This window comes from Lissotriton helveticus, chromosome 7, assembly GCF_964261635.1.
Source record: "Lissotriton helveticus chromosome 7, aLisHel1.1, whole genome shotgun sequence".
Lineage (NCBI taxonomy): Eukaryota > Metazoa > Chordata > Amphibia > Caudata > Salamandridae > Lissotriton > Lissotriton helveticus.
The window spans coordinates 1,101,398,551-1,101,418,850 of record NC_136068.1 but is presented as its reverse complement, the minus strand read 5'-3'; the positions used below and the strand labels follow the sequence as shown (position 1 = coordinate 1,101,418,850).

The following is a 20,300-nucleotide window of genomic DNA, read 5'->3' as shown; positions in this document are numbered from 1 at the left end:
TTTCTGTGCCAAAGGGAGATAGGATATTTTACGCCCCCCGGACGAGCGATGTGCACGTGCACGGCGTGCGCTCGGATGAGCGATGTGTACGTGCACGGCGCGCGCCCGGACAGGCAATGTGCATGTGCATGGCTTGCATGGTGTGAGCACAACCCTCCTGCCCCGCGCTTTCACGGCGACAGTTTGTCATGTAAAAGCCACCATTTCGTGTTTGCAGTTTATCGGACAGGCTTCAGTGATCCAAGCAGGTATCACTGAGAAACGCAGCCATCACTCAGGCTGCATTGGATTCCTATGACAGGGCGATCAAATCATGTGGACCCTGGCATCGACACATCATTATCAGGGCCTGCATTTCTTAACCGATCACGAAGGCCCGGGTCCTTGGTGGCTCCGGCTTCGTTGTGGCTCTGGCTTCCTGGCACTATTTGTAGTTATTTGACCTTTTTGCAGTGGATAATCCACACAAAAAGCCCTATTTACTTCTCCACGTTTGAACAGGCCAGCAGTGTGAATAATCAATAGTTCTGATTTACGGCGCCGACGTTGGACGCATTCGAACACTTGGGCTCCTGCTGTAATCACGAGCTGACCTTGTCTTTTGCTGCTGCTATAAAATACTACTGAACATGCTTCCAAATTTGTGTTTTATAACTCTGACCTAGGATTTGCATTGCTGTATTTTTTTTATTTTCATTACATTTACATTTTCAGCTGCTTCACGTTTGACCATCGGTGGGAGCCCCATACTTTGTGCATCTAGAGTGAATCTGTGCATTGTGGGGTGAGAGGTGAGCTTAACAGATGTGATTTCTTTATGCAGGGTGTGGGCTAGTATGGCGTGTTGGGTTAGTGCACCAGTAGTATGCCTCCAGGGCAGGAGACGCACGTAGCTTCTAAACATCGGCAGCACGAGATGAACTGATGTGCTCGTGCAAGGTCTGCAACCCAGCAGCTCTATTCATTGGCTTGGAAGTGGTGCTGCAACGAGGTGATTGAGGAGGACCAGTTGAGGCTGCAAGATAAATACAGCACAGAAGCTAATGAGGTTTTCAAATACTTTCTGACCTCCAGACTGTGCTGGTTGGCTTGCCCATGCTGCTGCTTGAACTTCAATATGTTGCTGAATACAGATCCATGCTGCTTGTATGCACTTAGTTCCACTGTATGCACTAGTTCACGTTCTGTCTCTAGGCACATGACCATGAAGAAAGTTATAACTGTGTAATGTAAAAATGGGAGCAACAGCAGCCACAACAAAGAAGCTATATACATTATGGACATTAATAATGTTCTGCTGTCAGAGTGCAGTGCGCATCAGTTATCTGCTTTTATGATAAACATCCCGGTGATTTTAAAAATGTTACTGGTAGTACCATACTTGAGTAAATAATTCAATGCAGGTACTTTAATTTCTTTAACAAGCATGGGCCCTCTTAGAGATTCATGGGCCCAGCGTGTAAGGGCAGCTCTGAACTGTGTATGTTTAAAGTAGTTTCTTATGACGCCTGTTCAACATAATTCATGGACACAAAACATTGTCTGAAAAAATTAGTTTTCTTATGTGAAATAAAGATATCAACATGTTTCAATAATTCTTTTGATCAATGCAAATGAGTCATCAACAATGTCATGAGGTGGGTGGGGTTTGGGGGTGTTTATCTCTTGAAGTGATTGAAATACATTGGTAGGAGGGAGAGTCTAATACACTCTTATGATACCTTTACAACTGTAGGAGTGTGATGGTTAGTAGTTGTGTTGTTACTGTATTTGTCAGTGCTGACAGTGGCAATGGGCAGTGCAGGCGGAAATGACATCCTTAAGAGAGCCCTGGCACTTTTTTTTTTTTAAACAAATTAAGAACAGGTTAAAGTGTGAGCAGGGTCAAGAAAGTTACATTCATATATACATACATTTTGAGTGCTTCGTGGACTCCATACGCAGCACGTTACAAATACCCCCCCATTAACCCAATTTAATTATGCACAATGATTCACTTTTATCTCTATTTGCCTTAAGATCAATTAAGAAAATGAAATCCATTTTTAATGGAACTTAAATGTGAACCTCGGCTAGGCTTGATTTGCTTCAGGTTTCTGAGGCTTCCACTTTTCTTTTGGCATTGCAGATTGTAGAAGGCAGGGGATTTTTTTAATTAAGATACGTCTGTCAAAGACTTTCTAGTTGAAATCCCGTGAGTCTCCTTGTAAATTGTTTTAAGAAAAGGTGACTCCTTTCTGTAGCCACTGTCGCCCTAATCTGGAAAACTATACATGAAAGCTGCCAAATGCCTCCATTAGAGGGTGCCAAATAGATGGCATACCCCACAAAGGGGGAGAAAAAGTATTGACAAACTTAAGAATCTTGATAGCCGAATACAAATGATAGGAAATGGTGATCAAAAACTCCTCCTGAAGGAGCAGGAAAGAGAAATGAACCAGGACAGATATTGGGATCCAGTAGAAGAACCAGCTACAAGGAGCTATAAGCATTTTCAATCCAATTGGTCTCGCATGTGCGTGAGTTTGAGCTATTAGCATTCTAAATGACAATGCCTTTTATTTATGTGTTTTGAAAACCTGCAAGCGGTGTGTAAAAACCCACTTTGTACTTATAGTCCTTGCTTATGAGAAGCAAGGTTGGCAGTAGAAGAGGCACAGTTACTGCCAGCCTTGCTTCTCGCAAGCAACCACTGTAAGTACAAAGTACAAAGTACATGTTTACGCAGCGCTTGCAGGTTTTCAAACACATAAATAAAAAGCATTTGCATTTACAATGCCTATAGCTCAAACTCTAGCAAATGCGAGGTCTATTGCGTTGCAAATGCTTGTTTAACATGGGACTGGTGTTTACAAACTCCTCTCAATTTGCAGCCATTGAAAGAAAAGTAAGGTGAATTATGTGACAGTACAGGGAGAGTGAATGGAAAGGCTGTAGTGTGTCATTACCTCCTCGTCCTGTCTCCCCTTCCCATTCCTGACAAGTGAGCAGCTAGTCTGCTCTACAGAAACCCCTACCTAGCTGAGCTGTTTGCACTTCCCCCTAGGATGATGTCACGTGACTATAAAAGGGGAAGTGCATCAACAATCATCCTGTTCTTTTTTTTCTGCGGCGGATGCCTGTTGCCTGGCTGTGCTGTGCTGTGCTGTCTCGGAGTTTGCCTAAGTTCTGTTTCTGGTTTTTTTCGTTTCGGCTGCCTGCTCTAGCGGCCGCCCGTTGTTTACTTCTGTGTGTTCCCCCCGTGCTGCCTCTGCCGGCGGTCTGCCCTTTGACACGCGGTTCGCGTTAGAGGCCGTTTTTCAAATCCCGCTCTTACCTTGTTGCTTTGGCCTGCTTGAGCGGCCGTTCCTGGTTATGTTTCGAGTCCCCGTGTGCCCTGCTTTAGCGGGCAGGGGTTTCTGAGTGTGCAGGTGCGGCGCTCGTGTTTTCACGGTGCGTTTGGGGGGCGAGTCTGGCTGTTGGCTGTGCCTGTTGTGCCGGCCCACTTTTCCTGCTCTCGTGGGCCTCGGGACTTCGTGTCCTTTATATGGGGTCCTTCCTGCATGGTTTTTGTCCTTGCTTCTGCCTGTATTTGATGTTTTTGGACTGGGCTGGTTGCTGGCATGGATTCCGAGGCTTCTTCCTCTGCTGCCCCTCTTGATGCCCTGCGCCTCCTTATTAATGAGGCTGTGGCTGCTGCTTTCCTGGCTAGGTACGCGGCTGGGCCTCCTCCCAAGGTGCCTCGTGTCTCTTTGGATCCGCAGGCTGCTCCTGGGGATGACGTTGGTCCTGATGATGATGAGGGTGTACGGGGTCGATTTGTTCAGGGTGCTGAGCTGGCTGAACTGTTCACCCATGTGCGGTCCAATTTGGGCTTCTCTCCTTCTGCGGATGCTGTTTTGGACGATGACTTCTTTACGCAGATGTCCAGCCTGCTCCTGACTCTTTTCCTTTGCATGGGGCGGTGCGCAATGTGCTGTCTCACGAATGGAAGGAGGTGGACAAGTCTACTTTTCCTCGTTTCCTGTCCAGGCGTTACCCTCTTGAGGGTTTTGCGGCTGAATTCCCTCAGGCTGTGAAGGATGACAATTTGATGGCTGGCCTTTCGTCTCGGGGTTTGGTGGTTTCTGAGGACGCCCTTCCTGCGGACGCTGTGGATAAGCGCGTTGAGGGGGCGGTGAAGTGTTCCTACGCTGCTTCTAATTTTTCTGTCCGGGCGACTGCCTATTCCAACTACATGGTTCAGTTGCTCCTTAAGGATTTCCAGTCCCTGTCCGTTCTGCTGAATGAGGGCGAGGATGCCACGCCTCTTTTGTCTTTGATGGGATTGCAGGTGCAATACCTGTTGGATATTTCCTTTGACAATCTGGGGCGGCGGCGGCTGCTTCTGGTGCTTCCATCGCTGCTCGTCATCATATTTGGATGCTTTCCTGGAAGACGGACTCTTCCCAGAAGTCGGTCCTCCTTAAATTGCCCTTCGAAGGTTCCAAGGTGTTCAGTCCTCAGCTGGAGGGTATGGTCAAGCAGTCTGCTGAGAACCGCAAGCTGGTGGCTCCGGTCCGCCCTCCTTCTCGGGGTCGTGGGTTTGGTTACCATCGCGCTTTTGGGCCTCCTGCTCGTTGCGCTTCTCAGCCCTTTCGTGGCAGGGGTCGTGGCCGGGTGGCCCCTGGAGGTGCCAAGCCCCGGGCCGCTGCCGGTGTTGCCACCCCCGCTTCCTCCTCTTCTCAATGACTGTCTGCCTTTGTCAGTTGGTGGTCGCCTCCAGTCCTTCCGCGCCCAGTGGTTGTTGGTTCCAGATGCCTGGGCGGTTCAGACTGTTTCGGAAGGTTGCTGGCTCGAGTTTTCCTCTCCTCCTCCTCCGGGGTTTGTTCAGACCCCCCTGCCCCGTCTTCCTCTGCGCAGAGATGCTTTGTTGGCAGGTGTACGGCTCCTGTTGGAGAAGAGGGATATTGTGGAGGTTCCTGCTCTGGAGAGGGGCAGGGGTTGATATTCGATCCTCTTTCTTGTCTCAAAGAAATACACTTCGGATCTTTGTCCTGTTTTGGATCTGAAGCGGGTCAACCGCTTCGTTGTCCACCGTCCGTTCAAGATGGTGACCCTCCAGTCCATCCTGCCTCTGGCTCTGCCGGGGGGCTTTCTGGCATCCATGGATCTGATGGATGCGTATTTGTACGTTCCTGTCCACCCGGACGACCAGCGTTTTCTCCGATTTGCTGTGGGGGCCCTGCACTATCAGTTCCGGGTGCTCCCTTTCGGCCTTTCATCGGCGCCCAGAGTGTTCACCAAGCTCTTGGCCCCTCTGGTGGGTATCCTTCATTCCAGGGGACTGCTGGTGTTTCCATATCTGGATGAATGGTTGATTGTCTCTCCTTCTTTTTCACAGGCTCTGTCGGATGTGGACCAGGTGTGTCTTCTGCTGGGTTCCTTTGGGTTCCTTATCAACCACAGGAAGTCCTCCCTGGTGCCCTCCCAGTCCCTGAAGTTCCGGGGGCTCTCTTCCGCATGGACATGGACATGGTTTTTCTCTCGCAGGAGCATCAGTTGACTTTGTTTCGTCACCTTTCCTGGCTTCTGTCTCAATCCCGGGTGTCTGCTCGTCTCTGGTTACGGAGTCAGGGGGAGATGGCGTCCACTCTGCATCTCCTTGCTTGGTCCAGGCTACATCTGTACCCCCTGTTGCATCATGTCCTGTCGCACTGGGATCCTGCCTCCTTGGACTACGAGACTCTGATCCCTGTCACTCCGGGGATTCGGGCGGATCTCCAGTGGTGGTTGTCCCCTCTCTCTCTTTCCCGGGGGTTCGATCTCCTTTCTTCTCAGTCTGTGGTCGTGTTGTCCACGGATGCCAGTGCTTTGGGGTGGGGTGCCGTTCTGGGTGCCTCCAAGGCTCAGGGTCGGTGGTCCAGTTTCGAATCCCTCCAGTCCTCGAACTGGAAGGAGTTGAGGGCGGTTTGGTTGGCTCTTCTTTGGTTCGCTCCTCTCCTTCGGGGTCGGGCGGTCTCTGTGCAGACGGACAATCAGGTGGTTCGTTCTTATGTGAATCACCAGGGGGGCATGTGTCGTGTTCTGTTTCTCCTATCCCGGGAGATCGGCCTTTGGGTCAAGTCGAGTCTCCTGTCTCTGACGGCGGTCTATCTTCCGGGGAAGGAGAATGGGCCTGCGGATTCTTTAAGCAGGGTGTTCCCCTCCTCTGTATCCCTCTGTCTGTCCCCGGATCTGTTCGATCTGATTGTCCTCCGGTTCCGCCTTCCTTGGCTGGATCTTTTCGCCTCGGAGGAGTCTGCCCTTCTTCCTAGGTTTTGCAGCATAGTTCCCTCTCCGTTGGCGTGGGCTACCGATGCTTTCTCGATTCCTTGGTCGAGGGGTCTGCTGTTTGCCTTCCCTCCGTTTGCCTTAATTCCGAGGGTCCTCCGGAAGATTCGATTGGATCGGGCGGAGGTTCTCCTGGTGGTTCCGGCATGGTCTCGGCAGTCTTGGTTCCCCCTTCTGCTGACCTTTTCCGTTTGCCCGCATTGGCGGTTTCCCCTGTCTCCCTCCCCGCTGCGGACTCCTCTTCTCGGGGTTGCCTCCCTGCGTCGCCTCCGGCTGGGGGTTTGGCACTTGAGAGGTTGAGTTTGCTGGGTCTGGGTTGCTCGCTTGAGGTTGCCCGATGTCTTCAGCTTTCTCGGCGTCCGTCCACCTTGAAGTCGTATGGCCGTCACTGGAAGAATTTCTCCTCCTGGTGTCTTGTGAGGGGTCTCTCTTCTGCCTCCTGTGAGGCCGTGAAGGTTTTGGACTTCTTACAGGATGGTTTCGTCTTGGGGCTTGCGGTTTCTTCTCTGCGGGCCCAGTTGGCTGCCATTCTCGCTTTTCGGGGTTCCTCTGTTTCCTCTGTCTCCCCGTTGGTGGCTCGCCTTCTGCTGAGTTTCTTGCTTCAGCGTCCTGTCTCTCGTTCTCCTGTGCCTCCTTGGGATCTTCCCTTGGTTCTCCGAGCTGTGACGGGTCCTCCTTTCGAGCCTTTGGACTCCGTGGCCCTAAAGTTCCTTTCGGCTAAGGTTATTTTCCTGGTGGCCATTACTTCTGGGCGGAGGGTTGGTGGGATTGGGGCGCTGATGGCTACACCCCCCTTCTTGCGCTTTTGCGATGATAAGGTCATTCTCCGTCCGAGTCAGTTCTTTCTTCCTAAGGTGGTGTCTTCTTTTCACTGTCAGGAGGAAATTGTTCTCCCGGTGTTTTTTCCGGCTCCTGCCTCTCCTGAGGAGATGCTCCTCCATTCGTTGGATGTGCTGAGGGCTCTGCACATCTACTTGGAGCGTACAGCTGGTTTCCGTAAAGTGGATTCCCTATTTGTCACCTATGGCCTCTCGGGTCTGGGGCTTCGGCCTTCTTTGTCCACCTTGACTCGTTGGGTCCGAGGCGCTGTGGTTTCTGCTTACGATTCTGCCCACTTTCCTCTGCCTTCTTCTGTTCAGGGTCGGTCGACTCGGATCGTGTCTTCCTCCTGGGCCATGTTCAAGGGGGCCTCTTTGAGGGACATTTGCAATGCTGCCACGTGGGCTTCTCCTCATACGTTTGTTACCCATTATCGGCTTCAGTTGGGGATGGCGGCCTCTGCTGCTTTTGGGGCTAGTGTCCTTTCTGCGGTACATGATTTGTGATCTGTACTATTTTCTGTTGAGTAAAACTGGACCTGTTTTTCTCAAACTGTTTGGTCTGTTTTTTTCTTACAATCACTGTGTGCTTGGGTATGGGCTCACTTGTCAGGAATGGGACGGGGAGACAGGACGAGGAGGTAATGCCCGGTTACTCACCGGTAATATCCATTACTCCGAGTCCTGGTCTCCCCGTCCCATTCCTGAGCCCTTCCCTCCCTCCCTGGTTTGGGTTTTATTTTGGTGATTGTCGGTTTTTCGTTCTGGGTTCTTTGGTATTCTCAGGATGATTGTTGATGCACTTCCCCCTTTACAGTCACGTGATGGTGACGTCATCCTAGGGGGAAGTGCAAACAGCTCAGCTAGGTAGGGGTTTCTGTAGAGCAGACTAGCTGCTCACTTGTCAGGAATGGGACGGGGAGACCAGGACTCGGAGTAATGGATATTACCGGTGAGTAACCGGGCATTTTTTTGTAACACCCCACAAAATGGAAATTCCTGTAAAATGGGAAATGTACATATTCAGTAATAAGGGAAGCAAAAAATAAGCACATTTTTGTTGCAATTCTGAAGTGTGATGGAAACAATGATTTTAATAAGATCAATAGCAAATCAAGACACTTTACTTGGCAAAGGTCAAATGAGAACTATTAACGGAAACCCGTTTTTCACACATTATCATTCGTATGCAAAATGGTTTAATCAGTAAAACTGTATGTCGGTGCAAATTTAGTGAACATTTCAATGGAAAATGTGTTGTCTGTAAATGACAGTGCTTTACCACACGATGCTTTAGTTACATAAAAAAATTGCCTGCCCCATGTTCTTTAAAGCGAGGTAGGTCGCAAAAGTTTGTCATTCTAAAAATAGTGGTTCTAAAAAGTTTGGGAAGCATTGGTCTAACCTCTCTCTGCCTGATCACGTCAGTCCTTGCTAGGCGCTTTTATCTCACCACTCACCCACTTGGTTTAATACAAAATGTAGTGTTTTTCGCTCTCACCACTGGTCCCTGGGTCCCAGTTTCATCACTTGCTGCTTGATGCCTCTAGTTCCTCATGCTGTGTCTGAGAGGAGTGCTCAATGGTGTTACCTCTGTCTGACCTTTGACCCCCTTCCACCACAGCTCTTAACTCGGTGTACTCACTGGCCTCACTTTTCACACACTGGTGAATTTGAACCTCTAACTTCCTAGGTTTTTATCACTCATCTTCTCACCTTATGCCCTTTGACCTCTTACAGATGGTGGTGCTCATGGATCCACTGGAAGACCCTGATGACATCCTACGTGCTAATCGGTCCCGGGAGAAGTCCTACATGTTCGATGTAGCCTTCGACTACACAGCGACCCAGGTGAGGAGAGGTGTGGACCACAGCGAGATATACTCTGTGGTGATTAAGGGGTTGTATAGATAGATCCGAATTACCACTGAAAAGAGAGAAACGTTTCATTGTTGGAGTGCTCCTATTAATTGGCAAGGATACCCTGGCTGCCTCACTGTTTTCCTATGATGTGTTATACTATTTATTTGATTGGTTTTGGATTTTAGTAAAGCATCCTCTAACACTGTTTCACAGCCGATTGACTCATCCACCTGACCACTCCCACTCCCACTAATACAAATACAAATTGATTGATCCCCACAAACATGAAGTAGAGCCAACAACTCTCTTAGCTACTTACAAAGCTACTTAGCTTCTTAATCACCAAGCTGCTTGCTCAACAATAAGGTAGTTCACATATAGAACCACATACAACACTGTGGCCTCGGTGCTCTCCGCAGCCCAAATTTCTCCTGGTGTCACTATTTAAACTGTGCTCTAAAGTCTAGGGGCACAAATAGTCCGTACACAGATATTAATAAACTTACATTTCTTGATTCGTCATCATTGTTATTCCCTCTCTTCAGGCTTCATTAGGAAAAAAAACCAGCTACAGCAGACACAGGTTTCGCTTTCTGAAGGTTATAGCACTCATAAACATAAATTATTATCATGCACAATCTAGCTCACAATGCAGTACATCCGAAAAAATACCATCTCTTCCTCACCTCTTCAACATATCAGGTTAAAAATGAGGCTTTAGAGGCTTTAGAAGCCAGGATCCCCTCAAGCTGGAATTCCCAAAATTCAGAATTGCTCACACTATAAAGCAATCCTTTTCACGTGTCACCACTAACTTTTCGAACTCCTTCCTCACTCCCATGAGAACTCAATACTCCTTTTCATATCTGGTCTAATCACTTTCCTTCAGAACTTAATTCTGGACATATTCTTCTTTTAACAAACAAAGTGGAATTGACTCTTCAAACTTCCCACAATGATATTTACTTAATATTGCACATTTCATCTCCGTCTCTGTAGATTCTCATTGTTTGTTGATATCCAACTCTTTGTAATCTGTTGTTCACAGTAAAGCACCCCGATAGTACCCGGTGCAGATGGGTTATGGAAGGAACTTAAATAAATAAATAAAAATACACGCAGCATTTTTTTACACATCACATCCATTTGGCTCAGTATTTGTATTTCTATGCGATACCTCGGTGGACGTGTGCAGATCTCCCATATACAAGACTCCTCATTGCTCTGTGATGGTGCATATACATTTGTGATGTTCCTAAATGCTTCTGCTGGTCCCTGTGGCGCCGTGGGAGTCCATTATTGGTGACTATTGTGCTCATTAGGCCCTGCAGTGCTTTTGCATGTTACTATTATTATTTATTATTATTTAGAAACTTATAAAGGGCGCAGCTACCCCCAACGGGGGTGTCCCGGCGCTAGGACAGGTGAATGGTGTGAGTACACTCAGCAGGTTTAAGCACTCGAGAGGAGCCAGGTCACCGCATGTGTTACTTTCCGGTATTTCCGTATCTGCTATGTTCTCAAACACTTCAACATATGCACATCTTCCAGGTTCCTCAATTAGGGTCTGCAGCAATCCTTCATGTCTTAGTTGGCATCTGAAGTGCTCCCAAAAGACTCAGGGGCCGATTACTGTCTTGCTAGGAAAGCCCTCCGTACAACTCTGATCAGGAGGGCTTTCCGAGCAAATCGTGCTCCAGGAGTCCGAACGAGTGAGTATGATGCATCCAAATGTTGACGGAATTGGTTCGCTTGGACTCCCATTGAACTCTGTGGGAGGCTGTATACTGGACTCAGACTCCCATTGCAAAACGGGGTGGGTGAGGAAAAACGTACACCCTATGGTGGACACCCCATGGTGCCCACCACACTGTGCATGCTTGGATCGGGCGGACACATAAACACCCCTCTTTACAGATGCGGAGGGCCCCGGTGAAGGGGGGACTGCTTCGACCCCCTGAAGTATGATTCCGACAGCAGTTTTGTTTCGCTGAGACCGAGTCAATGCAGCTGTCTGAATCGTACATCGCACTCACTCATCGTAATCCAGCTCCATTGCGCGGCACAATTCGTCAACGAACAAGTAGTTCGGACAGGATCGGGTTCGGAAATGATTCGGACAACACGTACGCAATCATCGCATCGTACTTGGTGGTTAAGACCTGTGTACGATTCGGTCAGAACAAAGGGCTACGAATCGAATTCAGGAAAGCCAAATCCGATTCGGAGGCCTTCCTAACAACATCATAATCTAGTCTTCAGTTAGCATCAGCCAGGTGCTCAAGGCTTAATTGGGCCTGATGCATTCCTAATGTATCAGTCGATGTGTGCAATACTCCTAGAAGAGTCTCTTGGAGCATTCAGTTCTCCTAGATGTATGTAATTTAATTATTTAAGTACACATGACTATACACTCAGGACCATTTCAGTGTGTCTGCAGTGCTCCCAGATACATCTATTCACATCTTCTCCACACCAGGCCACCTCAGTGGTGCCTTCACTACCCTGGAATTTCCTACTTGGCATCCGTGCTCCAAGATACCTCGGTTTTCCAAGTATTGATACTATATATTTGAGTTGATCTCCTCACAGCCACCACACCACATCTGCAGTGCACCCGATTGCCTCTCCCTGTGCTTACTTGTAGTACAACTGCATACCTTGGTTTATGCATTGACTGCCCTGGGATACCTGATTTGGCACCTGAAGAGCTCCAAGATGATACCTCACTCTTCCCTATTTTGATCCTGTACACGAGGTGATCTACTCACAGCCACAGAACTCCTGGTTGCCTCAGTTAATGCCTGCAGTGCTCCAGCATGCCTTGAATCCATTCCTTCATGAGCACTTCACATCTGCAATGCCGCAGGGTCCCTCAGTAGGTTTCAACAGTGCTTTTTTTAGGCCTCATTTATCACTGCAGTTCTCCAAGGTAGCTCAGCTGACATTGCATTGCTCCTGGATACTCTAGTAGGAGGCTACACAACCCCTAGATTCCTCAGATAGTGCTGGTGTGCTTCTGGATGTCTTAAGCTGGTGTCAGTGCATCTCCTGTGCTTCTTTGTGCTTCTTTTGCTGAAGTGAAGCCATATACCCCATTTGGTGCTTGCAGTGCACCATGATACCTGAACTTGGTACTTTTATAGCCACTTCAGCACATATGCAATGGTCCTGGTTCCCTTGGTTGTTGTCTGAAGTACACCCATGAATCTCAGTTGGTGTATCCAGTGATTCAGGATCATCACAGCCATATCAACACATCCATAATTTACCTGGTTGCCAATAACGCTTTAGGAGGCCTCAGTTACCACTTTAGTTCTTCCAGATACTACCTAAATTGACAGTGACACCACAGTTATCCTGAATATTTTTGTGGTTCTTAGGTTGGATACCTCATTTGGTGCCTGCAGTGCTCCATGTTACCCTGTTTGGCTCCTGCTGTGCTGCAAAAAAAAATCAGTTTTCATTGAATTGCTGTAGGATACTTTGGTTAGTATTATCACTGCTTCTTCAACACTTCTGCAGTGCTTCTGGATGCATCAGTAGGGGACTGTTGTGGCCCTGGAAGTTCTGGTTAGAGTCTGAAGTGCTTTTGAATCTGTCAGTTGGTCAGCCCCGGAACCGGTCCCAGGATGCTTGTTTCTGGTCCATGGAGGACTTGACCTGGCAGTTCGGGCTAACTGTTCCCATGAGAAACAGGGCCAAGACGGATTTGCATATGGCTGGGTCGAAACTGGGTGGCATAGTGAGCAAAAGAACAATGGATTAAACCTAGGTCTCTTGACTGTGGGTGAGTGGATGAAAAGTTTCAGCACTCTGGCCATCATCTTGTTGTGCTTGCTATGTTTGCCCTAAGTGGCCATGGGTATGCCCAAACGTGGGCCCCTTGCTCACTTTGTCAATGGATTCAAGCTAGCCTAGGGGATGTGGGGTATTACCCCAAAACCGGTCCCAGGGTGCTTGTTTGTGGTCCACGGAGGACCTTGTTTGGCAATTCGGGCTGGACTGTTCCGAAGAGGAGCAGGGTCAAGACTGATTTGCATATGGCTCGGTCCAAACCGCGGTGGCATAGTGAGCAAAAGAACAATGGATTAAACCCAGATCTCTTGACTGGGGGTAAGTAGATGAAAAGTTTCAGCACTCAGTTCATCATCTTGTTGTGTTTTCGGAGTCAGTAAAAATACACACGATTACTCTAAATTGTGCTTGCAGTGCTTCAGGATGCCCTATATGTCACTTGCAGTGCTCCTGTACTGCCCCAGGATACTGACTTGATTTCCTTACGACCAGTGTAGTTTCTCCCGATACCTCACTTGACACTGATGTGCGGTTGAATATTTCTGCGATGCTAGGGGACCTCCAGATTCCTGTGTTGGTGCTGCACTGCTCTCTCGTGTACCATTTTACCCCACAGTACTCTTCGATGCCTCAGGTTTGTGCTTGCTGTCCTTGTGTACGCCCCGGTTTGCGACCGCAGAGTTGGTGGCTCGACTGTCGCTCCCTGTGGACGGGACTGGCTCTAGCAGCGTCTGAACGCTTTCTGCAGGTAGATACTTCATTTCAATATTTCCAGGAACTCTTTACCCTATGGACTCTGTCTCCAATCCTGTTGCTATTGTTGTCGCTACACATACACTTCTGTGCCTCCCTCAGCCCTCAGATTCATGCGATATGTTCACGCCACAGTGAGATCATGTGACATTTTTCCCATCCCTGGATCAGCTGCTGTTCCATCACACCCTGGGACCAGTAATCTTCAGAGGGTTGGGCTCTGCTCAGTATTCCTAGTAGTAAAATATCGGATTATATGTCATAATGCTCATCGTTATCGTCAGGAAACATTATTATGTTGTTCTTCATTTCTCCACTGGCTCCCAAAGGTAAATAATAGGAATCCGTGTAATAGGTTTTTGGAACGTCCTTCCCGTGTCCCTAAAGACGGAGACCTCTCTTCTTCGTTTCCGTAAGGGACTCAAAACTTGGCTCTTTCAGCAGTGAGTAGAAGGTTTTTGTCCAAGAAGTCCAGCCTGCTAGACCTTTTCTTCTTGAGTCTGTCCCTTGGCGCCGGGAAACCCACTGCGGGTAGCTGTGTGCCTTACAAGTTTAATAAAATAAATAAATAGGTAGGTTCTTACTTATGTGCATCTGTAAGTGACAGCAAACTCACTCAGAGGTTCATTCCACCACGTTTGGATAAATTACCACTAACTATACGTGATTAGAATAAAACAAGTCACTGGGAGTTCAGCCACTGCCTAATGTTCCGGAACCACGAGACAAGGGCGTTTATGTCAATTCAGAGCACCAAGGCAACTTGCAGGGGTCTCATGTTCCACACACAAGGGCCCTTTATTCTTACATTCAGTGTCAAATCAACTGCTGGCTTAAACATCACAAGGTGCACAAAATACAATTAACTATAAAAAGATATATAACATTTAAGCACAAAACATTATGAAAGTCAGATTAAGATTCCCCCAGTCAGCATTAAAACAGGTACGTATGTTCTCATTAAGGCCTTGTAAGCCCCGTGAAGATCAGCCTGCCATATTTAAAGGTGCCACCCACATGGAAGGGATTGTTCACTCAAAGTACTGCCGCCGACGCTTGCGGAATGGGGCTGTATTCTTCTATTTTAACAAACAAATCCCTTTCCACCCTGAAATCAAGGGTTTGTTACCGCAAACAAACACAATAATAAATGCCCCTTACATACAGGGAATTTTCTCTTCTCAGGTGCGTACCTTGTTGTTTTTCCTGCCATGGACTGACTTACAGTGTCACTCTGTCCAGCAGCACGAAACATTAGCTTCGGAAGCCCTGGCATAAATCAGTTGGGCCTTTCACCACCTCGAGGAAGACGGTTCTCTGGAGAATGGCCCCAGGAAGGAGTTTTAGAAGCCAGACCCAGCTGAGGCTTGGCTGTCGGAAAGTAAGCAGTTCCCACACAGCTAGTTGAAATGGGGGAACCAAGTGGTGGGCTGTTGGAAAGTTTGCCGATGATTAGCAGGTGTCCTGTTACTTTCTCAACTCCAAACAAGACCTGTAATCATGAGTCGATAAACAATAAATATTTTTGTAATAGATGACCAAGCTCGCTACACAAAATTCTCCTTCCCTGTCACGTGGTCATCTGGAAAATAAAAATAACTATGGAGATATTATAGAAAAAAATAGTGCAGCTACTTCATTCATTTTGTCTCCAAATCGTTCTAGGCGCGATCGGAGTGCTTCCTCTGAACACAGCCATATGAAGAGCATACGAGAGTCACTGCAGCTTTTTGTTTTTCTTGGCAATCTAAGGTACATAATGGAAGATGGAGGTCTCTAGAAATATGTCTGTGCTAATTTAGTTAAGCGTAACTCTTTGGAAACCCAACTCACTCAAACATTGATGTCAAAGGTCATGAACCACTCGGGTTTACCCGGGAAAGCTGCTAAAATCTTTTTGTATTTGCATAGGACCTCCACTTTGGCTTAGTAAGCCCCATTCTCTGAGGATCCGTGTGTTTACTCCCATGCAATATGGGTAAGGACATCTTGTCAAAAAGAAGGTACACGGCACGCTATTCTATGTGTGCATTATACCACTGCGCACAGCATCAGTACTGGTGTAAAAAATGGGTCCGATAATTGAGCTGTAACAGGCAATTAAAACACATACAAGTCAGATTCTGTTGGACAAAGCCATATTGAAACCTCTTTCTCTGGGCCTAGCTCTCATATAATTCAGTAATCCAGTTTGGGCTGACACTTCAATTACGTTTAGGTGTTAATAATCTGAACAGAAAATTGTATTGAGTATATTCTCAAATCTGTAACTTCTTCAAAGCCTTAGGGCCTCATTTAAGTGTTTGGTCGGTGGGAGCTCTGCCATAAATTGGCAGAGAAGTCATCACACCAAACTTGTTGTTCCACTGACTCTTTAAGAGTTGGGGAAACTGCTGGGCTTCCAAAGCAGAGTTTCAGTTTGTGTTACCACGAAAAACTCTTTACCTGTCACCTACCGTGAATGGACTCTTTTAGGGTTCAAGAGTACAAGCAGTGTCCCAGTCAAGACACAACAATCCCCAAGATATATTATCTTGTTTTATAGCAAGGTCTATGGTCAAAAAATGTTTTTTATACAGGAACAAACATTTGTAAGGCGTGTCAGCAAACCACACAGTATGATAAATCCACAGAAACAGGAGGAATAATATAATTAAAAAAAAATATTTATTACAATCAAAAAGTTCAAAACATAAGTACATAAAAACATTTCATTACAATATATATATATTTTTTTCATCCTCATTAGCCTTTTCGCCACCCATTTTACGAACAAACGATACCACCCATGGGCTTTTATCTCATGTACCAAGTTTACCGACAACGGCATATGCAACGCTATTTCACAAAAAGAAACTCCTATACAGACCGACCCAAATCTAAGAGTCCAATTCTTAAAGCGCAGCTACCATTTCGATTCACAACCGGTGAGATAGGCCTAGACCTTAATCATTGGATTGTTGTTGTTTTTTTTAAGTTACCTTCTCCATACCAATTTTTTTTTCTCCCTTACTACTAAAATTTCCCACCCTCACCCAAAATGTGTCAAAAATGGTAGCCAATAATTACGTTTTTTCTTAGTCTGATCCAAAGTATCCATTTTAGCCGTATATCTCATGGCTCGTAACCAGTCTAGGATCGTGGGGGATAGTTTTCTGGACAATGGAGACAATTTATTATTTAAATATACTTGGGGTGATGTTGCTGACATCACCCCTACAACAATAGCTTATACTAGCATAATCACAGTAAACAAGGGTCAAGGACATTATCTTAGTCACCTTAGTTCCCCATTGACATTGTCATATTATTAAAAACAGAATTTTTATTAAAAACACAATATTCATATTAAAAATATACATTGCATTGCACCGTCCCTAACAGTTCTATATCAATTAAATAACAATTTTAGTCAACATCTGTAATACGTACATCAATTTCAATATCATACCTCTATTTTATGACAACGCTGAGTTTTTATTCTTTTCCTCAGAATTATGTCATGAGAGTGATATGGTGGGATCTTGGAGATAGCCCAAATGTTAAAACCTATAAATTATCAAAGGGAGAGGTTTTTCTCTATACCTTCTCTATGGGTCAGAAACTTAATTGATCTGAACATGGTAGTAACTATGGAGCAGTATCTTCAGTGGTGGGTAGATTTTGAGGAGTCAGGCATGTTGTTCAATAAAAATCAATTTCAGAAATTACAGATATTCATGTGTGAGCAGTTTGTATCAACTCCCAGCTATTTGTACTCAGGTGACTGATGGTCTAGGTGATTGAATATGCAGTTTTGCCTCCTCTTCCCAATGAATTATGGCAATGATGCATTCTTCCAAATATATAATGTGAACTATGCTCCAATGCACTCTTTTCCTAGCTCTAGAAACAGACTTAAACCAGGACTCTTCAACTGAACCAAGAGTAATGAAGGGCAGTATTTTGCTGCAGGATAGATGGGTGTGTGTATTTTTTCATAAGGGATTTACAGAAGATCTGCATATGGCTATGCTCAAAAAGGCATATGTAATGCAAATTTAGGAGAGGAACATCAGGTGCCAGCAAGGAGACAATAGTGTTCAGAATCTGAATCTTGGAAATGTGCCCTTTCTGCAGTGCCATTCAGTCTTGATACTGCTCCAATAGGAACAGTCCTACCTTAACTGCCAAGCCAGGTCCTCCTCGAACCGAAAAACAACCAACTCAAGACAAGTTTCACCCTGATGGGGGTCTTCAATCGGGTGTAGCTTGGTTCCAATGGTACAGTGAGCACGGGGACCACATCTGGACATACCTGTTGCACTGAGGGTGGCAACTGCAACAACAACAAAGTGATGGATGGAATGCTTGAATTAATCTCAGTCAGGCCTTCCAGGCTGGACTGTTCCTATTGGAGCAGGGTTAAGACTGATTTGCATATGGTTAAGTTGAACCTGATGACAGGGCCCTTCTTTATTACCCCAGCCAGTCATGCTCAAATTACAGTGTGCCTCTTTTTGACATTACATGCTCACAGCCTGGTCTACTGAGTTTACATTTAACATTTGGGGTGCATTTCGAAGGGTGAAGGCAGGGTGCCAAAAAATTCTTGTGCATCCCATGTCTGTTTTCTGAAAACACAGCTTTGTTCTACCAGCCCTTTGTCTCTGAAGTTGTTGTGGGTTCAGGGACTGCCACAAACAACATTTCTGTGTTAGATGTGGGTGGACACCAGGATTACCAAACCACACTTTCCACACACACACCACCACCCTCGCCCCTCAGGGACCATATTTAGTGTGGCAGAAGACTTCAGTCATCTTGAAAATACCCTAAGTGGGTAAGGGTAGCCCCTGAAACCGTTACCCAAATCGTTATGGCATCCATAGGTGTCATTCCCATTCACTAGCTCATGTCAGACATAAATGTGGCATCTCTAGCCACCCTTCAGAACACTCCTGGACTTGTGGAAGATCAGAAGAGGGCTGAACCTGCTATCTCTGATGCAAGAACAGCCTTGAAGACTGGACCTGTTCTCTTTCTTGGACCCAGGACAAAAATGGACTCCAAGGGTCATAAGGCTGACTCCTGTTGAAGGTACAGAGACATACCAAGCTACTAGAGGTCTTTACCTGCAACTGACCAGTGGTGACTGGACCTGGACTGGACTCTCTGCTTGGCCTCTGCCTGTCACCCAGTATGTCTCTAAGTGTCTCCCCTGGGTTCATAGGGTAGTTACAACGCACTCCTGTGATGGGTTTGGAATTAAAGAAATAAAGTCAAAAGGTAAAATCTTTAACGAAGATTAACCTAGTAAGTGTATCCAACCTATTCTATAAGTTGTTCAGCATCAAATTGCACCTAGATCTTCTTGTACTGCGACCATTGACTGCCTTTGGCACTGTCTGCTTCTTGATACTATTTTTAATTAGAACTTTATAAAGTCCATATTTCCTGTTTCCCTTATTGGATTTATATAATTGTGGTGTCTCTTATTTTATTAAATGTTACTGTATTTTTCTAATTCATTTTGGGATTTTTATTGTTTTGCATTTTGACTTTAGGACTGTCTTAGTACTGCAAAAATACTTTTAACATTACCTTTAAGTGAAGCCTGCTGCTCTATGCCCTAACTACAGGGGATTGAACTCAGATTAATTTAGTGACTTTGAAGGTTCACCCTGACAAAGATTCTAGTTATTACCTGAGGTAGGTGCTTAGCCCTTCAACTAATATTCCAACTTATTACACTGAACTTTTTACATCAAGAAGAAATTTACCACAGTAGACGGGCCTGTGAAAAACTTATGTGAGCTTTTGTATCAGTCAGGTGAGAGTGACTGGACAGCGGTGGTAAGGCAAATATGTTTACGATAGGAACAGATTCCTGCACTCTGGGACTGTGTCAAAAACCTTTCTAAAACAGTATCTCATTTTTCTCACCACGGGCTCCTCTGCATCTTGTGCTAGAGACTCAGTCAGCCACGATGTTGGCACTCCAATATAGTCTCAACTCCTTTAGGGCCAGGGCCTTTGCCACCCTGTTGTAGGGTGTGTCTTTCATTCTTGAAGGATCTGAGGGGTTTCACTTTTAGGGAGAGTGGTATCTCTGAAGGAGCTCTTTCATTCTTGATAGATCTGGGAGGTCTAAGAAGGATTAATTATGGTTTACATATATTAATATAGCACTTCATACAGAGTGTAACATAAGCCTGGTTGTAAAGGGGTCGCCTAGCCATCAGTGGGCCATCCTCTCAGCTCGATGCTTTTGACTGCCTGTGAGGTATCCAGTAAAAGTCAATGAATCAATACTGCAAAAACTCCCACTCGACCTCTATAAATTCACTTTTGGCTGATAGCAGCTCACTAGGTCACCATCTGTAACACAAGCTCATTAACATTTATTTTCCTTTGACTTCATTTTCATTATTATTTTTTAGATTTAATTTATGTAAACGAGAGAACTTTTTTCCATAGAAAGACATTATCTAATAAATAGTGCTTATTTACAAAACATATTAAATACAAAAAATCAATGACATGATCTCATTACAAAGATACAATAGATACAATTTGTGCCAATCCAGTGCACATATCACATTTCATCCTAAGAAATAACATCCTGAAATCTATATGATACATTTACATACAGTTACAAGTCCCCATACTCACATCACATTCAGATCCTCACCTCACTGATCACTCACACGCAATACCTCCCATCCATACACACCTCAGTACAACACAACATACACAAATGGAATCACAGGGGTGACTCATCAACCCTCAATAACT

At 46.0% G+C, this 20,300-nt stretch overlaps 1 protein-coding gene across 2 annotated transcripts in view; it reads left to right on the top strand.

The window, feature by feature from the left end:
- Positions 1-20,300, top strand: part of KIF19 (kinesin family member 19) — a 425,797-nt gene that overhangs the window by 153,680 nt on the left and 251,817 nt on the right. For both annotated transcript variants that reach the window (XM_078654238.1, XM_078654237.1), the window contains exon 3: positions 8,850-8,960. In XM_078654238.1, the coding sequence (XP_078510364.1) occupies positions 8,850-8,960 (111 nt within the window). The remainder of the gene's footprint in view (positions 1-8,849; positions 8,961-20,300) is intronic.